The 17,014-nt window shown below is 57.4% G+C and overlaps 1 protein-coding gene across 1 annotated transcript; it reads right to left on the reverse strand.

The window, feature by feature from the left end:
* Positions 1-1,365: 1,365 nt before the first annotated feature.
* On the reverse strand, positions 1,366-16,686 carry MAP3K11 (mitogen-activated protein kinase kinase kinase 11). The gene is made up of 10 exons (XM_026004438.2): positions 15,460-16,686; positions 10,594-10,774; positions 10,251-10,399; positions 9,969-10,144; positions 9,599-9,842; positions 8,996-9,109; positions 8,321-8,456; positions 8,142-8,233; positions 2,882-3,292; positions 1,366-2,256 (listed from the first exon to the last, which is right to left on the reverse strand). The coding sequence occupies exons 1-10, from the start codon at positions 16,196-16,198 to the stop codon at positions 1,919-1,921; spliced, it is 2,580 nt and encodes an 859-aa protein (XP_025860223.1). The 5' UTR covers positions 16,199-16,686; the 3' UTR covers positions 1,366-1,918.
* Positions 16,687-17,014: the final 328 nt, after the last annotated feature.

Below are 17,014 nucleotides of genomic sequence, written 5' to 3' on the forward strand. Positions count from 1 at the left end.
GGACGCAGCAAGGGAGAGTGTGAATGAGCTTGGAGGGCATCTGGGTCCCTCTGCCCGGTTTCTGGGGGCAAGGCGTTGTTTGCTCAATTCCCTGCAGCTGTGGAGATACGGGTGGGGTGCAGCAGGAGGAGGCCCCAAGAGATAGCGACTGGCTCAAAAATCACACTGTGGTGGCTTATTCAAGGAGGAGCTCACTCCTCTGTCACACACACTGCATTCACCTACTCAGCACTCACTTCGATCCTGAAGACACTAAGAAGAGGACAGACACAGGTCCCTTCCCTCCTGGTGTTGCCACAAGAAAACTGTTAGCAAGGAGATGTGACAAGTTCACAGTTACATATGCCTGAAGTTCTGGGGCAGGGGGGACTCCCTGGGAAGGCTTTTGGAGGAGTGAAGAGAGACATTTCAGCTGGGGAACAGAAGAGGCCAGTCAAGGTGGGAGAGAGCTTGGGGTGTGAGAGGAACAGCAGGCTGGCTGTTGTGGGAGAGAGGGTAAAGACGGGGTCTTGAGGACAAAAATAGCCTAGGGAGACCTCTGGGGGGCTACTGTAGGTAGGAAGGAAGGAAGAGGGGAGGGGAGTGGCAGGATCTGGGACAGGCCAGGTAGGGGCAGGGTGGTGAACTAAGAGAAGCCAAGGATGCCCAGAGGACCCTGGACAGATGATGCTCTCACACCTCCGTTCTGAGTCCTCCCTGAGAACCCTCTGCGCTGGGCCCTCCTGAGTCCTGCCCCACTGAACATGGAGGACCCAGAGGGCCTGGCTGCTAGGAAGTGTGTAGGGGAGGGGAGGAGCCTAGGCTTCGACTCCCCTGAACCATGGAGGGCCCTGCCCTGGGGCATGATGTGAGGGCGGCTGCTGCCCACAGAAGCCTGCAGCAGTAGAAGCATGGGCAGAGCTGGGTGCCAGTGTGGGTCACTCTTTCCAGTTCCAGACCATGGAATAGACAAACCTGGGACAAATCCCCAAGGTGCTGCCCAGAGGGCTCCAGCCCCCCAAGCTTAGCAAGCTAACTGGTGGGGGCGGCACAGCCAGGGAAGATGTCCCAGAGGAGGTGATGTTGGAGCTGGGCCCTGACGACAAGCAGGGACTGCCCAGCAGCAGGAAGAATCAGGGTGAACAGTCACCAGTCACTTGTAATGGCAGGAAAGGCCTGACAAGGGCAGGGTAAAGGTGGGTGAGACCAGTGCATGTGGATGCCGAGAACCGGCCTAGATCACCTGGCTGAGGCCAGCGGACTCAACTCCAGCCTAGACACAGGCCAACTGCTCATCGCGCTGGGGGCACTAGGTCATGAGGGGTGTGTGATGGGTTGGATCTCCCCCACCCGCCCCATTACCTTCAGAAAGGTGACAGGCTATGCCTGGGAAGACAGCTTGGAGAGTTTATTTGGCTTCATTGGATCCTGAGGCCGAGGCCCCAACCCTGGCCGGGGCAGCAGGAAGGCACCCAGAGAGTCCTAGCCCCAAATGACCCCAGGGCAAGGTGAGGGTGGATGGGTGGGTGGGGTGCCCAGGCACTGAGCCCTGGTGCAGGGGCTATAGTAGCAGGGCCTGGTCAAAAGTGCTGGTGACAGCTGAGGCTGGCCCCTCTCCCAGGCACATCCCCTCCTTCCTGCACCAACCCTGGGGGCAATTCCCTGAGACAGGCTCTGGTCCTCCCAACCAGCTGGGTACAGTGTTGGGCCCCAATGGGGCAGGTAAGTTGGGGGACCCACAGGTTTCAGGTGTGTCGGGGGACGTAGGCCCCTCATCCAGTGTGAAGGCTTCCTGTGCAGTGTAGTGTTCCTGACCCCCAGAAGGGGTGGGGTCCCTGGGGGAAACCAAGGCAGCTACAGAGGCTTGCCCAGCTCCTGTTCCAGTGTATACTGTGGCTCCTCTAGGGCAGCTGGAGCGTGGGGGAGCAGCCCGGCCCACTCACGGCCCTGCCTCTGGCGCCCACGGGGCCTGGGCACCTATGTCTTTGGTCTGTGCCCTGCAGTCCTGAGGGCCCCCCCGGAAGGGGTTGGCGGGTGGAGAGTCCCAGAAGGGGTCTGAGTCTGGAAACAAGGTCCAGGGTGCCCGGCGGGGCGCAGGTTGTGGCGAAGACAAAGGTGAAGGCCGGGGCCCAGCTGACACAAAGCTCCACGGGTCGATGCGGCTGCGAAGGGGTGAAGGCCGTGGTCGGCTGATGAGGCCCAGGGGTGGTGAGCGTGGGGTGCCTGGGGTGCCAGGAGCCGAGCGCGATATCCCGGGTGGGGGTGAGACAGTACTTCCTAGGGAGTAGGGAGAGGGGGCCTAGGGTCAGGCAGCCATCGGGTCCTGGGCATCCACCCGAGGCACTGCCCAGCTCTGGGCCTTGGTTTTACCATCTGCACAGGGAGTGCTTGACTCTGAACTTCCATGCCCCCCGCCCTGTTGTACTCTGCTGGGTGTGTGTGTGTGTGTGTGTGCATCTGTTTATGCAGTGGTTAAGAGCAAGATCTCTGGGGTAGAGGGGCCTGCACTTGGATTCCAGCTCCACCTGGTACTGGTGGGAGCCTTGAGTTCCCCATCTCTGTGCCTTAGACTTCCTCATCTAAAACATGGGTATGACTGGAGTGCCTTGTGCACAGGGTCCCCCCCACTCCCCCGGTTGTTTAGTGAGACAAGGTCTCTACAGCAGTAGGAACAGCACCTGGCGCCAGTTAGCAACCAGTAGGCGTTTGCTCTCCTCACCCCATGATTATTCCTAGTATTTCACAACCCGCCAGGCCGGGCCCCACCCCACCCCCCTCCACTGGGTGACTGAACTTGGCAGTCAGCCCCCTATAGGCGCCCCCATGCCCCGAGGGCCCGGTCTGGCATCCAGCAGCCCCCCTCCCCTCCGGCCCCACAGCGGGCCAGCCACTAGCCACTCACCACGCCTCTCTTCCTCACGCCGGGGGCTCTTGGCTGACCGCTGGCCCACAGGGACCCCCAGCTCCAGCAGCAGGGGCGCGGGGGCCGGCGGGCCGGGGGCATCGGGGCTCAGCGGGGAGGCGGGGGCGTCAGGCGTCTTGGGGGAGAAGCGGAGGAGCTGGGACGGGGGCGGCTCGGCAGGGGACACGGAGGGCAGTACGCGGGGCGTTGGCGGGGTGTCCCCGCGCTCCCGGCCCGGGCCCCCGGGGGGCTGCAGGTCTCGGCCCAGGCCCAGGGAGGCGAGCAGGGCGGTGCCGCGCAGCAGGGCGCGCTGGATCAGCTTGGGCGTCCCGGAGCCGCTCCCGCGCTCCGACAGGCCTGGGCGCCGAGGCTCCTCAGGCTCCGGGCTCCCCCTCGGCCGCGGGGGGTTACCTGGCAGCGGGGGCGGGCACATGTTAGGCCGTCTTCGGGCGGGGACCCCAGGGACCCCTCAGTGGCCCTGGAACAAGGACTGAGTTCTGCTCCCCACCAACATCTCCCCTGACTCCCTTATTCCCCCACCCAGTTCCTCCACCCCGACGGCCTCCCCCCACCTCTCACTCTCTCTCTCTCTCACTTTGGCCTTTCAGAAGGGGTGGGTATGGGAGGGCAGTGTAGGCTAAGGAGCCAGCGGGAGCAAAGCCTGGGAGGCAGCTAGATGCCTTGGAGCCCAGAGCTGGGGGCTGGGGTGAAGAGAAGGGGTGGGGCTGGGTCCACCAGGAGGTAAGCTGAGGCCAGATCCCAGCTGACTTCAGTGGCCTTAATGGGCAGCCAAGGGCATCTGCAGGGCTCCAGGGACAGAGCTGGGACCTGTGCCCTGTGCCCACCTCCTTCCTGGCTGTTCAGCCCTGGTCCTTCTGCCCACCTGCTCTTATTCCATCCGTAGCTTGAACTGGGCACACAGGTCAATTACACTGTACACAACAGCCTGGAGAGGCACACATCACTGTCCTCATTCTAGAAATGAGGAAACTGAGACTCGGGTGGTCAGTTGTTTGTGCCAGGCCTGAGCTCAGTGAGTTAGGGGCATTATGTTGTCTGATCCTCGTGCCCCAGGGGTTCCAGGCTCTAAGAGGTTAAGGGTGTGTCTAAGGCTACACAGCCAGTGAGGGCTAGAGATGGCTTCACTCCAGGTGGAGGCAACGGAGTCTTTTGCTCTCCACTACTTCCTAGCCAGACTCTGCTCTGGATTTCAGGACATCAGTGTCCTACCTATGGGCCTAAAGTTGGCCTGACTCCATTCTAGACCACCAGGGGTGAGTGTTGGGAACCTGAAATTGAGGAGGGGGTGGTGGTAGCGCCACCTATGATGGCCTCCCACAAAGCCCAAAGTCGCCTTTGGCGCTAGAACTTGCCACTCTCCATTACCACTAAAATAAAGTCCAAGCTCCTTGGCTAGGTTTTCAAAGCCTTCCCTTACTCCACGTACCTTGGACCAGGCCTGGAGTGGGACATGGGGCTGAGTGTCCAGAGGAAGAAATGCAATGCTGGGGAAATTGAGCTTTTACTCCCAAGACTTGGTTCAGGGTCCCTTTTCTCAGCTACAACCCTGATCCAGTCTTCGACTTATCCCTACTTATCCAGGCCCCTGCCTTTAAAATGCAAATTGGCTAAATTCCCCATCACCCTTCCAGAACTGGCTCCTGCCTGCTTTTCCAGCTTCACCCACTCATTCACTCAACTGACATCTGTTGGGACTGGGCTGGGCCCCACAGACCTGGGGGATGAAGGCCTGCAACTCCCTGGCTCTCAGCTCTCCTCTGAGTTCCAGCCAAGCTTCCTTTTCCTGGGGTGTGATAAGCCCGGTGCCTACACACACGCTATTCCCTATGCCCAGCACACCTTCTCCACCTTGGCTTTCCATGATCTCTTATTCACCATTTAACACCTAGGTGAAAGGGCGCCTCCTCTGTGAAACTGTGATGCTGTTAATTATAGTAAGAAATATATATTTGGTCTTCATCTCCTTCTTGGCACAGAACTTCTAACTAAAACTCTCAGATCTTACTCAGTGATAGGTGGGTAGAAGTAAAAGGAGCATCTTCCACTCTTCCTAACCAGCCCCTATGAATCACATTTAAGTTCATATTAACAAAGTCATTTTTGGAAAGCCTGTAAAAAATGGAGGTCTAGTTGCCAGGGGAATGAGCCACATGACTAGGCAGATGGAGATTGAGGTCTATCGCCAACAGCCAACGATTAATCAATTGATCATGTGCACGTAATGAAGGCTCCCTAAAAACCCCAGCCAGAGGGTTCGGAGAGCTTCTAGGTTGGTCAGTACATCAAGGTGCTGGAGGGTGGCATGCCCAGAGAGGGTACTGAAGCTCCACACCCCCTCCCACATACCTTGCCCTACACATCTCTTCTCTCGGGTTGTGCTTGGTCTGTGGTCCTTTACACTTAGTTGATAATCTAATAAGTACACTGCTCTCCTGAGTTCTGTGAGCTGCTCTAGCCAATTATCATGCCCAAGGGGAAGGAACCTGAGATTTAGAACTGGCTGGTTAGAAGCACAGGTGACAGCTGGGACTCATGACTGGAGTCTGAACTCAGGTGGGGGGCAGGCTTATGGCACTGAGCCCTTCACCCAGGGGGTCTGATGCTAATAACTCCAGCTAGACTATGTCAGGACTGAACATGAGCCACATCTGTGGTGTCAGAAGTGGAGTTGGCAACACCTAGAGGAGAACAAGAGCTTTTTCCTCTTCTAGAAGCCTTCCCTGAACCCCTCTTCACCTGAGCAGTTATTGCTCACAGCATGCCTGATACAGCCTCTGCCTCTGCCCCACCACTTACTACGGTCGGCTCTACTTGTTTGTTTCTGAGCTGCCCTGTCCACCAGACTAGGCCCTCTCCCGGGTCAGGGCAGGGCTGATTTCTAATAGGTCCACGCCTGTCTCATAAAATGCATCAATACATGTTTGATGGAAGGGTCCATTCTTACGACCCTAGCAACAACCACTTTAAGGTGAAGGAACTCACCCTTTACAGTGATATTAAACAGAATAGGGGAAAACATGTTTAAAACCAGGAAGAGAGGGCAGCCCGGGTGGCTCAGCGGTTTAGCGCCACATTTGGCCCAGGGCATGATCCTGGGGACCCGGGTGAGTCCCATGTCGGGCTCCCTGCATGGAGCCTGCTTCTCCCTCTGCCTGGGTCTCTGCCCCCCTCTCTCTCTCTCTCTCTCTCTCTCTCCTGAATAAATAAATAAAATCTTAAAAAAATAAAAAAAATAAAAAAGATTTTATTTATTTATTCATGAGAATACACAGAGAGGAGAGAGAAAGGCAGAGACACAGGCAGAAGGGGAAGCAGGCTCCACGCAGGGAGCCCAATGTGGGACTCGATCCCGGTTCTCCAGGATCACACCCTGGGCTGAAGGCGGTGCTAAACCGCTGAGCCACCCAGGCTGCCCAATAAATAAAATCTTAAAAAAAAAAAAAAAAAAAAAAAAAACCAGGAAGAGAAATGAGACAAAGTTAAGGGAAGGTGGACATCAGTACCCGCACAAAATGAGAGCATAAAGACGTTCCTGTGCTCAGTGGCCTGAGAAACAGGTTTCCAAAAGGTTAAGTGCCTTGCTCAAGGTAATGCAGCAAGGAGTTCCTTGAATTTGCCTCTAAGCTTCCTAGCATGAAGAGCTGGCAACCCTGTAGTTTAGGATAAAGCAGTACAACCACCCTTGACCCAGAGATGAAGGTGAAATCGCCTCCATGGGGCCTCACAGAGAGGAGGTGCCATGTGACAGTGGCTCGAGGACAACGTGCTGCACAGGGACGTTCTCTCGGTAGAGGCTGACTGCATCCATCAGCAGGCAGCTTACTGCGACCTGTTCCCCAGTAGTATGGCTGATGCCTAGGGCAATCTCACAGGATCTGTTTTGATTCTCAGCCAGGCTTCTGGTTCTGGCTGTAGGTCAAGTTCATGTACTCTTGTGGGCTCAAGACAGCCACTGGAGTGTGGGCTTATGCTCGGGGAACCCAGTGCTCAGCCAGCAGTTGGGCTGGGGTTGGTGAGATCCTTCCAGATAAAGTGCAAGCTTGAGAAGGAGGGGTTCAGGCCCTTGTGTCCCTAGTCCTGCTTCCTCCAGAGGGCTCTGCAGAATATTGTAGGGGCTGCTTCAACCTACACACCTGGGTTGATGGTACTTTAAGTTCTCTCCTGGCCCTTCTAGCTTGGTATGTTCTAGAGCAGGTGAATCCAAGTGGCCTGCTGGGCCTTCTAATTCTCAGTTCAGTCCCTGCAGCACAGCCAGTTGGGGGCAGTAAAATTTCTGGACCGGGGAGTGGTACTGCAGATGTCTAGGACCTGCCTCTGGAGTCAGACCTTGGTTCCAATCTCTATTCTGCTGTGTGCCCTACATCAAACCACATAACCTTCTGTGCCTCTCTATGATGGTGCTAATGATCATACCCACCTCACAGCATTGTCTGGCACGTAGGAGGCACCCAGTAAATGTTACCCGTTGTTCCTACTATCAAGTATAACTCAAGTAAGGGTGGAGGTTATATGCTGGGTGGGGTGACAGGGGCTCTGACAGGACCCAGAGGCAAGGAAGGATGCAGCTTCCTACCCTTCCTACCCTTCCTACCCTTTGCCAATCCTGAGCTGAGCCCTTATCCCTCTGAAACAGGGGCCCTGCTCTCTGCCCAACCCCCTAGCTTCCCAAGCAGTGTGTATGTACCCAACTATTTCTTCAAAAAGCTGAGTTCAAATCCTTAGCTGAGGGCTCTAGGTAGGTTACTTTACCTCTTGGAGCCTCAATTTTTTCATCTAAAATGGCAATAATAATAGCACATCCTTCATGATCCGATGGAATGCCTGGCACCTAGTAATTGCTGCTCTTCTCGTGGAGGACAGAGAAGCTCAGAACTGCCCCAGATGCAGTGACAGTGGGCCCTGGATCCCCACCTGCTCAGCTTTCTTATCCTCTTCTCTACCTAGAGGATCCCTGGGACTGAGAAGTGCCAGTGTGGCAGCCACCTGCCTGGCTCCACTATGCATGGGTGGTCTCCCTCCCCTCCCTGAACCCAGTTTCCTTTGGATCCCAAATGGGGAGTACCATTCCCTGTCTTCCTTCCTTCCCTACAGCCTGCTGAGGCACAGTAGCTTCCACAGGGCTAGGAAAGCTCCCTCTTGCAGGCTAGGCCTGAACCCAGGATTAACTTCCTATAGTTCTCCCTGCAGTAGCCACAGGAGTACAGCAAGAGTCTGCTGTGGGGTAGATAAAACCACTCACCATTGAGCATCGGGGGTGTAGAAGGAGATCCCAAGGAGGATGAGTCATCTGAATCCAGGTACCACGCAGCTTCATCCAAGCGGGACCTTCTCCTGGGGAGTGGAGGGGAGTTGGACTTCATGAATCTCAGAACTACTGAGAGGTGGACAATGCCGGGCTGGGGGCACTCAGGCGCTCACCTCCCATTCTGGGCTTCCCCAGGCTTGGGGGAACTGGGACCCCAGGCCCAGCATGCTCGCCGCTCTCCATTGCTGGAGTCCTCCAGACGCCGGGGGGATTGGCGGCCCCATGCCTGGCCTGGTTCTGCAGGCTCCACTGTAGGTGGAAAACCAGGGAGTCTGAGCTGAGGTCAAGAACCCTATCATGAGAGGTGGGCACCAGGGACAACTTCTTAGAGGATGGGGGATGAGGCTGGAACCCATACCATTCTGAGGGTGGGTTTGGGGCCACAGAGAATTTGAGCAGAACTGAGATGGGGTAGGTGGGTTTGTGTCCTGGGGCTAGCAATGTGGTGGGACATCTCATCTAGTCCTTCTGCTGGCATCTGTGCTTAATAGTTAGCACACTGTGGCAAACTTGCCTGGGTTTGAATTCTGGCCCTGCCCATCATTAGCTGTGTGACATTAGGCAAGTTACTTTTTTCACTTTTCTCTTCTCCAAATTTAGATAAAATGAATGCTGTCCAGGGAACTTGGAACTATCAGTCTAGAGACAGGGAAGGGAGCCTGGATGTGGGGAGTTAGAGGAGGAGACAGTGGGTGGAATCCACCTCCTAAGACAAGGTCTGAAAGAAAGATAAGGGGCGGGGTGTATGTGTGTGGGGTGGGGGGGAAGCATGGGAAGAGGTTTCTTACACTGGATTGCCCGGAACCGGGGGAAGGTGGGCGAATCCCCAGCTCCGACCTCGAAGACATTTCTCCTCCGGTCCAGGCCAGGTGAGGCCTGCACAGTGATGCGGTGTTTGAAATCTGGTGTTGGGGGGAAAGCAGGGTACAGGTTTGTGGTGGACAAGAGCCAGGATTCCAACCGTCAGGGTCCTCTCGGCCAGCTCCCAGGCCACCAAGGCAGCGCAAGGACCGGGCCTGGCACGGCGGCTGTGTGACCGAGGCGAGCATCACTACCTTCACGGGCCCCAGGTTCTCGGTAAGAAAAGCAGCCAGCCTGGACGCCGCCACCATCAGAAGTGAGGGACTCGCTGATTCCCGGGAGGACACCGTCCGGGTCCCCAAGGCCTCACCGGCACTTTCCCGACCCCGCCCCTCCCCGGCCGCCAGCAAAGATTTCCACCAGAACCCGCCCACACGCGGAAACAGCGCTGCGGGCCCCACCCCTCCCAGCGTTCAGTTTGCAGGCCCGCCCACCAACACCCCGGCCAATCCGTGTGGCCAGCGCGGCCTGACCCCACCCTCCGCTCACGCAGCCAACGGCTGGGCGGTGCGCCGGGCCCCGCCCCTTACCGAGGGGCATGCTGATGCGCTCGCCGCCGTCCCGCGCGCGGAGCTTGCTGCGCTTGAAGGTGCCGCGCCGGCGGCGGACGTGCGGCCGCTCGCGGTCCACCTGCTGCAGTAGCAGCGTCAGCTCGCGCTCGAACACCTCCAACTCCCACTGAGCCAGCAGGTGCTCGCGCCGCCGCAGCTGCTCCGCCTGTGACCGCTGCTCACGCGCCGCGCGGGTCAGCTCCTCCTCGCGGCTCAGAAGTTCCTGTGCCCGGAACAGTGAAGGCGGTGGGATCAGCCGGGTCTGGGCCCTAGCGTCGCCACCCCCCCCGCCCCAAGGAAACCGGGGAGGCACTTCCCGGCGTTTCTTTCCAACCTCGTGACCCCCCACCTTTTCCTTGGCCCGCAGCTCATCGAAGAGGCCTTGGATCTCGCGCTTCCAGCCTTCCTGCATGGAATGGAAGGAGTCCCGCGGCATTTCCCGCAGGACTTGCGCCTCTAGCGCCTCCAGCTGCTGCAGGATGGAGGCAAAGTCGGGCCTGCGATGGGGGTCCTGCGCCCAGCAGTCTGGGGACACGGAGTGGAGGGGGGGACAGAATGAGAAGGGGTCTGTGGGTGGATGTGTCTTGTGCCCAGGAGCTCTGTCCCGCCCCCTCCAGCCCCTTCCCCTTACCTGCCATGAGCTGTGCGAAGGGCTCAGGGCAGGTGGATGGGATGGGCAACGTGAGCTTGTTGACGGCTACTCCGTAGGCCACAGCAAGGCAGTCGATACCACGGTAGGGCACCTCCCCAGTCAGCAACTCCCACAGCAGCACCCCGAAACTGTGGGCGAGACAAAAGGTCTGTATCCACTCCTCTACCTACTCATCGCCATTTCACCCCAAAACAACTAGGAACCAAATGACGGGTCCCTCTCCACTGGGCACTGCCTCTCTACCCAGCCCTAGATTTTGGCAGCCACCTGTGTCCTCCTCAGCCCCACAGATGGCCTTGCCCAGTCTCTACCCAGGTCTCACCTCCAGACATCACTGCCCTTAGAGAAGGTGGAAGCCTTGATGACCTCAGGAGCCATCCAGGCATAGGTGCCTGCAGCACTCATTTGTGTGGTTTTGTGCCACTCTCGGGCCAGGCCAAAGTCCGTTATCTTCAAGGTCTTGTGGTCCATGTCATCACCTTCAATGGGCTGCAGCAGCAGAACTGGGGAAAAGGGGGGCTGGATTGTGGGTGCTCCACATCAGGTAGTGGGGACAGGGGAGGAGCTAGGAGCAAGCCATCACCTGACAGACATGCAGGCTAGGTACTGGGAGCATAGAAGTGATCTTGCTCTGGAGAGTTCACAGCTGGGGTTGGGGTAGAATCAGAGAGAAATAGCAATACTGGGAAACTTGCGGAGGGGCTACTTGGGGCGGGGCATATACACTCAGCTCTAACACTCACAAAGAAATCTCTGAGGTACACACCATTATCCTCATTTTATAGAAAAGGAAACTGGGCAGAGAAACAACTTGCCAAGATCATCTGCAAATAAAGAACAAATTTCCACCACATCTATGTGGTTCTAAATCCAGTGTTCTAACTTTTCTCTAATGCTGCATTGGATAGAAACCCAATGTGTCTTGTCATGTTGCTGAAGCAGAAGAATGAACTAGAACCTCTCTTGGGAGGGGAGCAGGAGGGAACAGGAGGGAACTCCTTGGTGAGAGAGGAAGCCCAGCAGGCCCCTGGTCCCCTTATCGCCTCTTGGCTAGTACACCACTCCCGGGAGAGAAAGACTCCAACAAAAGACGTCTACTGATGCAGTTGGATGTGAAGAAATAGGGGGTCTAAGAACTGAAGGTTCTTAGAAAAGAAAGAAGCTGGGGACAAATGTAGGAGTGGATGGTCAGACTTGGCAGGGGCTCATGGTGTTGACCCAGATGGGGCCACCAAACTCTGTACAGAGAGGAGAAGCAGCAACTTGCAAATCTCTCATCAGGACAAACGTGGCTCAAATGAGAAGGTTTTGAGGACAGAAAGGGGATAAAGTCATAGAATAATCGAGGGTTTGAAAGGGCCTCTCACTTTTCTACTTACTGCAGAGAAGTGACATCCAAGCCAAATACCTTCCTGCACATATGTCATTTTAGGGCACATGCACCTCTCAGCTCTCCTGTCCAGGGTGACAGCACCCTTCTGGGCACAGCTCAAGGTACTGGGGCTGGGGCAGAGGGGATGGACACCTAACCTAACCTGGCAAAGTGGAGGACTTCTCAGGGCTGGTGGTGGAACTAGGATATTCAGTTTTCCAGGCATAAAGCTATAACCCCCGATCCTGCTGCAGGCCAAACTCTCTGGGCCTTGTGGGGGCAACTGGTACTGCTGTCCACCTGCTCCCTTCTGTCTTTGATTCTGGGGCCTCTGCCTGCTTCTGCTGCCCCCCCCCCCCCCCACTTTTAAAGATTTTATTTATTTATTCATGAGAGATACCGAGAGAGGCAGGCTCACTGCTGGTGGGACTCTGATCCCAGGACCCGGGGATCATGACCTGAGTCACTCAACCACCGAGCCACCCAGGTGCCCTTTCTGCTGTTTCCTTAGGCCCTCCTCTAACCTCAGCCTTTCCAGTGCCAGTGTTCCTCAGAGCCTGGCCTCTCCTCAACCTCTGCCCACTGCCCTCAGGCTGTCTTGGCCTCTCCCAAGTGCCCCACTGCCCACTCCCCATTGGCTTCTCCCACATTTGGAGCTCTAGGTCGGAAACCAATTCAGCTGCCCATCACTGCCCTGTCTGATGTCCAAAGGCCCTCAAGAACCACCTTCATCATCCTACCATACCAGCAAATCTTCCTACAATTTCTCCTGATTCAGAGAATGGTCCTACAATCCACCCTCTCCTCTGAGCCAGACTGACTGGGCAGAGAAACAACTTGCCAAGATCCCCAACTTGCTGAGTCCCAAACAATTAATAAAGCTAAGGATGAAAAAAAAAAAAAATAAAGCTAAGGATGATAACAAAACCCACCTCAGATGGTTGTCATAAGTATTTAACAAGATCACTTTTTTTTTTTTTTAAGTAGGCTCCACAACCCAGTGTGCAGCCCAACATGGGGCTTGAACTCACAGCCCTGAGATCAAGATTTGAGCTGAGATCAAGTTGGATGCTCAACTGACTGAGCAACCCAGACACCCAAACAAGATCATACTTCTTAAATCCTTAGCCCAGGGGGTGACATCTAGTATGAGTACCCTAAAGATTGTCAGCTGTCCTAAAGATTAGTCCTCTACCTTCTCATATGGACTCTCCTTGCTGTCCTTTGTCAAGGGTCCTCCCGGCTTTGCAACAGCCTCTGTCCTGGCTGTTGGAAGCTCAGAACTGGACCACTTAGTAGACACTACACAAGCTCATTCCAAAGCAGAACCACAGCAGGGTGGGGGCAGGTGGCTGGAGTGGGACCAGGCAAAGGGGTCTATGTGTGGAGGCTGGAGAGGGACTCCCATCTCCTCTGGTAACAGGACCCACCCATCCTCTTCAAGACCAACTGGTCAGGTCTCTAGCCACTCGTACCTCACAGACCAGTGAAGGGCTTCTGCATCAGCCTCTCTGGCTGAGGGGCCAGCCTCCTCTTTTCCATCAGGTAATCTGAGGCCCAGAGACACACAGCCTCTCATCCGAAATCTTGGGACATCTTTGTCCTAGTGGCCTGTCACCTCCCACCACCAACTTGGCCTGACACTTTTGAAGCCTCATCCTCACCTCTGCATTCCCTGCTTTTTTCCAAGTGCCCTGAATTTGTCCCAACCTGATCTGCCCCTTTGGTGTATGATTTAGACCTTGGGGAAGGGGTGGTCAGGGGCCACCTGGAGCGGAGAAGGCTGGAGACCCCAAGCTCAGTCCCATTCAGGGCCCTGGCCCCCAGCCCCCTCCCCAGGCCAGCCTCTGTGGGGCCAGGGAGTGGCCTGGGCAGCTCACGCCTCTTCCGCTTCCCTCCCATGGTCCCTACTTCTCCTTTCTGGGAGGCTGAGACCAGGTCTCCAACTGGGAAGGGAGTCCTTTGGGGGAGAAATTGGGGGAGGTCTGACCCAGGCTGGGCTGGCTGGTCAGTCCTGTGACTCGTGGGCCCAGAGAATTCCCCCTCCACTCCCCGCCAAGCTTCCTCACAAGGCCCCCATTGTCCAGGAAAATCACGCCATTGTTTCCTGCCTGTGCCCCCCCCAGCCCAGGGACTCCCCCCACCATCCCACAGACAGCACCCCAAGCCGAGGACTGGGGTCTCCAAGGTGGGAGGCCAGGCTCAGCGAGGCTGAGGGCACCTGGCCTGTCCTTCACCATCACCCAGACTCTGGGAGAGAAACAGGGGAAGGGGGGGATGCAATCCCTGGCTCCTTCCTCTCCCACAGCACCCCCCTCCCTTGGTTCTTTCCTCCCCGGCAGGCAGCTGGGGTGGGGAGGGAGCAGAGGCTGGAGCAGGGGCAGGAAGCCGGCTCAGGGGCAGCAGGAAACGCAGGAAGCAGTGGGGAGGGTGGGGAGCAGGGGCCTGGGCTATTGTTCCATTTTTTTCTGGAAAGAAAACTGGAGGAAAAACAGAAGAAGGGAGTCCCCTCCCCCAAAGCCTTCGGGGAATCTCCCTTGGATTGGGGCAGGGAGTGGGGGTCCCTGGAGGGCTAGCGCCAGGCTGAGCAGTGAGAAGTACCCCACTGGATGAGAGGAGTAGGTGGGGTGGCTGGCAGGCCTTCCCTTGTCCCTCCGGGCCTGGCAAGGACTCGGATATTACTGTGTCATGGCGTCCTACTCCCCACAAGCCACTTGTATATGGCCAGCCCAAGCCAGGAGGTCCAAAATATCCATGCTCACCCGCCACCAAGAGCTGCCCAAGCCTCTCCAATAACCCATCAATTCCTTCTGCACTTCCTATTGCTCTACAGCCTGGACCCTGGTCCCCCCTCCCCTGGCAAATCTAGCCCTGTGTCCCCACTACTGGGGGCAGGGTAGGTGGCTCTGAGTCCTGCCTCTTTGCCTTTGCTCTGGTCATGTTCTACCTGAACATCCAACAGGGTGCCTGCTTGTGGCCTGGTGTGAAGCTTATCTGCTCCAGGAAGCCCTCTGAACCTGTCACTCGCTTGTCTTGGGCCCATGCTGGGCAGTGTGTTGGGCCTTAAATGGCTAGAGATGCTGTACTGGACTGCTTGAGTCTCCCTTAACCCCACCAGGCCCACCCTAAGTGCTAATTCCAGGCAAAGCCCTCTAGGTGATCCAGCCCTCGAATGTTCCCCCACATAGCTGCAGACCCACTGTGTGCCAGGCAGCAGACACCAGGCTCACCCAGCCCCTTACACCATTTCACCTTCCTGGTCACTCCCTTTTTACAGAGTCCAAAATTGAGGCTCTGAGTTGAAATAACCAGTTAAAGGTCATGCAGTCAGGGGTATGGGCAGAGCCAGAATTCCAGCCCTGTCCCCAGCCTTGACCACCACCGGTTTGGTGGGGGCTTTCCTCTCCAAGATCTCTGTTCTGGAGGAGCTTCCTACCCCAAGAACAGAGAGCATCAACAGCATGGGCATGAACTTTAGGGGGGAAGAAGATGACTGCCAGCATCCAGAGCTCTACTGCCTTGAAGTGGTGCCCATGGTTAGGCAGGACACTTATGGCTCACTTGAGAGATCCCAATTTTTTAACCTGGTGGCTGTGAGCCAGGGTCAAAGACTCCTGAGGCTGGGGCGTGAAGTACTGTTTGGTGCCTGGGTCTCCTGCTTTGTGGCCAGTGTGGGTAAATGGCACCCCGACTCTACTAGGACTCCCCTAGGGAAGGAGCTCCTGCCTCGAGTAGATCCCCAGGGGACTCAGCTGAGAAGTTGGCTGGTGTGTGCTTGGGCTGTGCCACCCTCCAACCATGCTCCCCAAAACTCACTGTTGTTGGACTTGAGGTCTCGGTGGATGACAGGCACCAGGGCCTCACAGTGCAGGTAATGCATCCCACGGGCAATCTGCACAGCCCAGTTGACCAGTACGTGGGGGGGCACACGCCGCCCAGCCAGGGCACGGCTGAGGGGCCCACCAGCTGCGTACTCCATCACCAAGCACAGGTTGGGCTCCTCCAGGCACACGGCCTTGAGGGCAATGATGTTGGGGTGTGCCAGCATGGCGAAAAGCCGGGCCTCCTGGCGCACACTCTCGGCTGTCACACTGATGTCCTCATCGGGGTCCTGGCGAGCTGCCTTCACAGCCACCAGCTCACCCCGCCAGCTGCCGCGGTAGACCTTGCCGAAGCCACCGATGCCGATCACCTCCTCCAGCCGCAGCTCTTGGAAGCTGGCCACCTCGCAAGGGGGTGGGCCACCGCCCCGAGACACATAGTTGGATGGAAAGATGCCCACCTGGCCACCCACCTGGCCGGCCCACCAGCCCTCATCGCCTGAGATAGCTGCATCCCGGGACAGCACCTCCACACGGTCGCCCTTTCTCAGGGCCAGTTCATCCTGCCCATTGGGCTCATAGTCAAACAGGGCTGTCCACACGGGGTTGGCATAAGCCGCTGTCTTCGGGGACCCCTCTGGCCAGCCTCCGCCACTACCCCCACCGCCCCCACCGCCACTGCTGTTCCATGACCCCAGCGGGCTCTTGAGAAAGAGGTTCTTCAAGGGCTCCATGGCTGGAGTTGATTTGGGGGCAAGCAGGGTATCTTCCCTGGGTGCCCCTGGTCCCCACCCCTGCTGGCTGCTGAGGCCCCCTAGTCCCGGAACCTGGGCATCCGGGCCCTGGCCCTCAGCTCCAGACCCACACCTCTCTGGGGAGCCAGGAGTATTGACTCCTGGCCCCCCGCATCTCGGGCTTCTAGAGGGCCACCCAGAGCAGTGTGGTCAGGCTCTGGGGGTGGGACCCCGGGGCCTCCTGCATCTCACCATGGCCAGCTTGGAGGGGCCTGAAGTCCCTCCGTCCCAGAGCAGTCCTGGGAGATTGGCTCCAGCACTCGCCAAGTGCAAGGTGGGGTCCGCAACGGGCAGCGCGGGGACTCCGTTGGGTCTCTTTGCGCAGGGGGTGGCTGGAGTGTTCCTAGTTTGGTCGAGCTGCCGCTTCCCAGTCCGGCTCCCTCAGCCCGACGGCTCCAACCCCGTTCCCTTCTTCCTCCTCCCTTTGTACTTTGGCCCCGGGGGCGGGAGGCAGAGGTGGAGGGTGGAGTTTCACTTTTTTCCGCTCTTCTCCCTCTTGCAGGAAACAGCATCAGATGACGCGGGCGGGTAGCGCTGCTCCCCTCCCAGAGGCTGCCGGCGCCGGTCCCGGGAGTTCCCGGGTAGGCGGGCAATGAAGGGCAGGAGGGGATGATCGCCCCGAACACCCATCGCAGAAGGTTCAGGGTCAGGGTTGGTCTTTGCTAAGGACAGGCCATCCCTTCCGCATCCGCATCCTCAAAACGGGGTAAAGAACCTGGCTTGGCAGTGGGGCAAGCCTAGTCTTGGCTCCGAAGT

Source organism: Vulpes vulpes, chromosome 5, assembly GCF_048418805.1.
Source record: "Vulpes vulpes isolate BD-2025 chromosome 5, VulVul3, whole genome shotgun sequence".
NCBI classification, from domain to species: Eukaryota; Metazoa; Chordata; class Mammalia; order Carnivora; family Canidae; genus Vulpes; species Vulpes vulpes.

Excerpts from the sequence above, each read along its gene's own strand:
- MAP3K11 (XM_026004438.2), bottom strand. The coding sequence starts at position 16,198 with ATGGAGCCCTTGAAGAACCTCTTTCTCAAGAGCCCGCTGGGGTCATGG. Across the intron at positions 9,843-9,968 it reads AGCTGCGGGCCAAGGAAAAG|GAACTTCTGAGCCGCGAGGA; the intron begins GTGGGGGGTCAC and ends TTCCGGGCACAG. Across the intron at positions 3,293-8,141 it reads TACACCCCCGATGCTCAATG|GTAACCCCCCGCGGCCGAGG; the intron begins GTGAGTGGTTTT and ends CCCCGCTGCCAG.